General features: G+C 43.1%; 1 protein-coding gene across 1 annotated transcript; it reads right to left on the minus strand.

Moving 5' to 3' along the window:
• Positions 1-1,664: 1,664 nt before the first annotated feature.
• LOC134202342 (WD repeat-containing protein 18-like) lies at positions 1,665-3,030 on the minus strand. Its single transcript, XM_062677370.1, is given in 2 exon segments — positions 1,665-2,153; positions 2,156-3,030. Coding segments are annotated over 2 exon segments (1,257 nt in total). The 5' UTR covers positions 2,967-3,030; the 3' UTR covers positions 1,665-1,707.
• Between the last annotated feature and the right edge of the window lie 700 nt (positions 3,031-3,730).

Consider the following 3,730-nt stretch of genomic DNA (forward strand, 5'->3'; position numbering starts at 1 on the left):
TTTGGGCCAATGTATGTTACGGTTGGACGAAGGCTTGAGAAAAGGTGGGGAGTATTGATCACGTGTCTGACTATAAGGGCAATTCATATTGAAGTGGCGCATTCACTGAACGCCGACTCCTGCATTATGGCATTAAGAAATTTTATGGCGAGGCGCGGTGTTCCGATACGCATCTTTAGTGATCGGGTACTAACTTCATAGCATCTAGCAAAGAACTCAAAGCGGCATTGAACGAAATGAATCAAGATCGTGTTGTAAGTGAGATAGTTAGTCCTAATACTGATTGGGAGTTCTTACCTCCTGCGTCCCCACACATGGGTGGGAGCTGGGAACGACTGGTACGATCCGTCAAAGCCAACTTACAGAAGATGAGACCTCAGCGTAACCCAACGGACGAATCACTACGAAATACTCTGATTGAAATTGAAAATACAGTGAACTCTCGTCCTCTGACGTTTGTGCCTGCAGAAGACCTTGATGCTCCAGTGCTCACCCCAAACCATTTCCTTCTTGGATCATCCAGTGGTTTGAAACCAGCAACTAACTTGGACAACAGTAGCGGTGTCTTGAGGAGAGCATGGCGAGCATCCCAAGCAGAAGCAAATCTTTTTTGGCGAAGATGGGTTCGTGACTACTTACCAGAACTCACTAAACGATCCAAGTGGTTTTTTAAAGTCAAGCCCATTAGTGTAAACGACGTAGTGGTTGTAGTGGATCCCGGATTACCCAGAAATTGTTGGCCGATTGGTCGAATCATTTCTGTTAAGAAAAGTAAGGATCAGCAGGTAAGATCGGCTACGGTACAGACAAGGACAGGTATTTATGAGAGACCAGCCTCAAAACTAGCTGTTCTTGATGTTCGACGCGATGATTCAGTAAACCAGGAAACCGGTATACTCGGGGGGGAATGTAACGACCCCTTGGTCGGCGCGTCGATAAATACGGTGTAGATACGGAACGATGTCATGCAGCTACAACCAACTCACGGACGAACGATTTGACAATCAGCTCTTTGGCACAAACACACATCGAAGGCAAGCTAAAACTGTTTGATGGTACATGCGAACGATTGTTTTGTTATTTAACGAGGAATTTTATAAAACAAATTATTTTGCTAATAAGTATACTAGATATTATACAGCTAGCGTGTAGACTCAGGTTTGGTAAAATTGGATAGGGTAAGATAAATGAAAAGTGAATTTATGCCTAAAATTAATTTCCATAATGTTGAGATAGATCAACCAACCCACTGTAGACTGCATTAGAGGTCTGTTAGGTGCCGGTATATAAAAAGTCAGTTTTCTATATTCACGGTAAGCCGGATTTATCAAATCCATGAATTTCTAATAAAATATGTAATTGGCAGGCGAGGTCAGCTCGGAACTGGAAGCTAGCTACGATTCGTGGCTGTAGTGCGTTCTCACGTGTCATAATCCCCCAACTACGGTAAATCCAATTAGAATCCAGTCATATAATCGAATTCTAATGCATTGCAATTGCAGGTTTGCAACCACAATAATAATTAGACAAACTAAGAAACAAAAAGGAATAAGAATACTAAACGTAAGTGAAAACAATTTATAACTGACACTTATCTAATGAACTATGTTATTTGCAGGAAAGTTTTTTTTTTTTTTTTTTTTTTTTTTTTTTATTATTAGAGTCGAAATTCAACTTTATTCGGAAAACACCAACAGTCCAATATTCTTAACTATTTTGTAAAACGTTTTTAATGGTATACTCAAACATCTCTTTGTTGATCGATTTCAAGTGCTGAATCTCTTTCTTCAACTTTATAATTTCGTCTTGCTGATTGGACACGTTCCCGCCGTTAGTATTGCTGCTTGTGCTATCCAGTCCTTTGTACGTCACCGATTCGCGCACATTATCCTTCACGTCAACTTCCACGACAAGATCGTCGATCTTTTCACTCGAATAGACCATCTTTTGAAATGGTTGAAACTGTAGACGAAGCTTTATCTCTTGGTCAAACATTGCTTTTGGCGTTAGCATAAATTGTGCATTTGTGATTACGCCCTTATGGGGAATCATTCGCAATTGTTGACGGCTTTGAGTGCCATAAAAGACATTTTCGTCAGCACCTCCGGATAGCAGGGTTTCACCGTCTATCGAAACCGAAAGGCAAGTGACGGCTTTTTGTGACCCAGAAAGACATTTTTCTGTTGTTGTTTCCGGTCCACGTGATACTCCTTAGTACGAGGCGGAGATAGAAGGCTAAAACTGTAAATAGGGCCTTCATTTGTTCCAACAAATACATTCGATTCGAGTGTGTCCATTGTGACGGAAGACAGAGGCTCCTGAAAAACCAAATTCAGGAGCATAGAACCGGATGATAAGTCGTATATTTTACATGTGCGATCGGAAGAAACAGAGCAGAACAAGGCTTTCATGCCTCCCTTTCCCACGTATAAATCCGTCACCGGAAGCGCATGATCAGAAAAGGAATAAAATGCACTGAAAGACTGCTTCTGAAACACCCGAACGACTTGCGATAAGCTCCAAACAAGCACCATTCCGTCGTGCCCAGCGCTCAGGAAATGTGTCCCATCATCCGTAAAACGGATAACGTTCACCGTTTGATAATGTCGGGAAATCGTTGCCAGCATAGCTCCCGTGGCCATCTGATACACGTTGATAGTTTCTTGCACTGCCACCACACAGTAAGCACCATCTGGTGAAACCGCTACCGCCGTGGGTCGTCCCGGTAGTATAAATCGTGTAGCGATAGCTTCATGCCTGTTAATCGGCCAAATGTGTAGCATAGGTTTCACCATATTTCCCGTCAGAATATACTGATCGGATATCGTGGCCAGAGTGCGAGCGCCAGCAGCACCCCCGCCTTTGTATGAAATAAGATGCGTCCCCGTGCGGACGTCCCATACGCAACAACTCCATAGTTGGTCACTGGAATCACTGGTTATTGCTACCTCAACACAATCAGACATTTTAGCTCCTAAAAACTAAAATTATAATAAATTCAAACGAATCCGTGTGAAACTCAAACACGTTTTATACTGCCTTCGATGTGTGTTTGTGCCAAAGAGCTGATTGTCAAATCGTTCGTCCGTGAGTTGGTTGTAGCTGCATGACATCGTTCCGTATCTACACCGTATTTATCGACGCGCCGACCAAGGGGTCGTTACATTCCCCCCCGAGTATACCGGTTTCCTGGTTTACTGAATCATCGCGTCGAACATCAAGAACAGCTAGTTTGAGGCTGGTCTCTCATAAATACCTGTCCTTGTCTGTACCGTAGCCGATCTTACCTGCTGATCCTTGCTTTTCTTAACAGAAATGATTCGACCAATCGGCCAACAATTTCTGGGTAATCCGGGATCCACTACAACCACTACGTCGTTTACACTAATGGGCTTGACTTTAAAAAACCACTTGGATCGTTTAGTGAGTTCTGGTAAGTAGTCACGAACCCATCTTCGCCAAAAAAGATTTGCTTCTGCTTGGGATGCTCGCCATGCTCTCCTCAAGACACCGCTACTGTTGTCCAAGTTAGTTGCTGGTTTCAAACCACTGGATGATCCAAGAAGGAAATGGTTTGGGGTGAGCACTGGAGCATCAAGGTCTGACTACTTACCAGAACTCACTAAACGATCCAAGTGGTTTTTTAAAGTCAAGCCCATTAGTGTAAACGACGTAGTGGTTGTAGTGGATCCCGGATTACCCAGAAATTGTTGGCCGATTGGTCGAATCA

The sequence above is a fragment of the Armigeres subalbatus genome, unplaced genomic scaffold, assembly GCF_024139115.2.
Source record: "Armigeres subalbatus isolate Guangzhou_Male unplaced genomic scaffold, GZ_Asu_2 Contig1179, whole genome shotgun sequence".
Classification (NCBI taxonomy): domain Eukaryota; kingdom Metazoa; phylum Arthropoda; class Insecta; order Diptera; family Culicidae; genus Armigeres; species Armigeres subalbatus.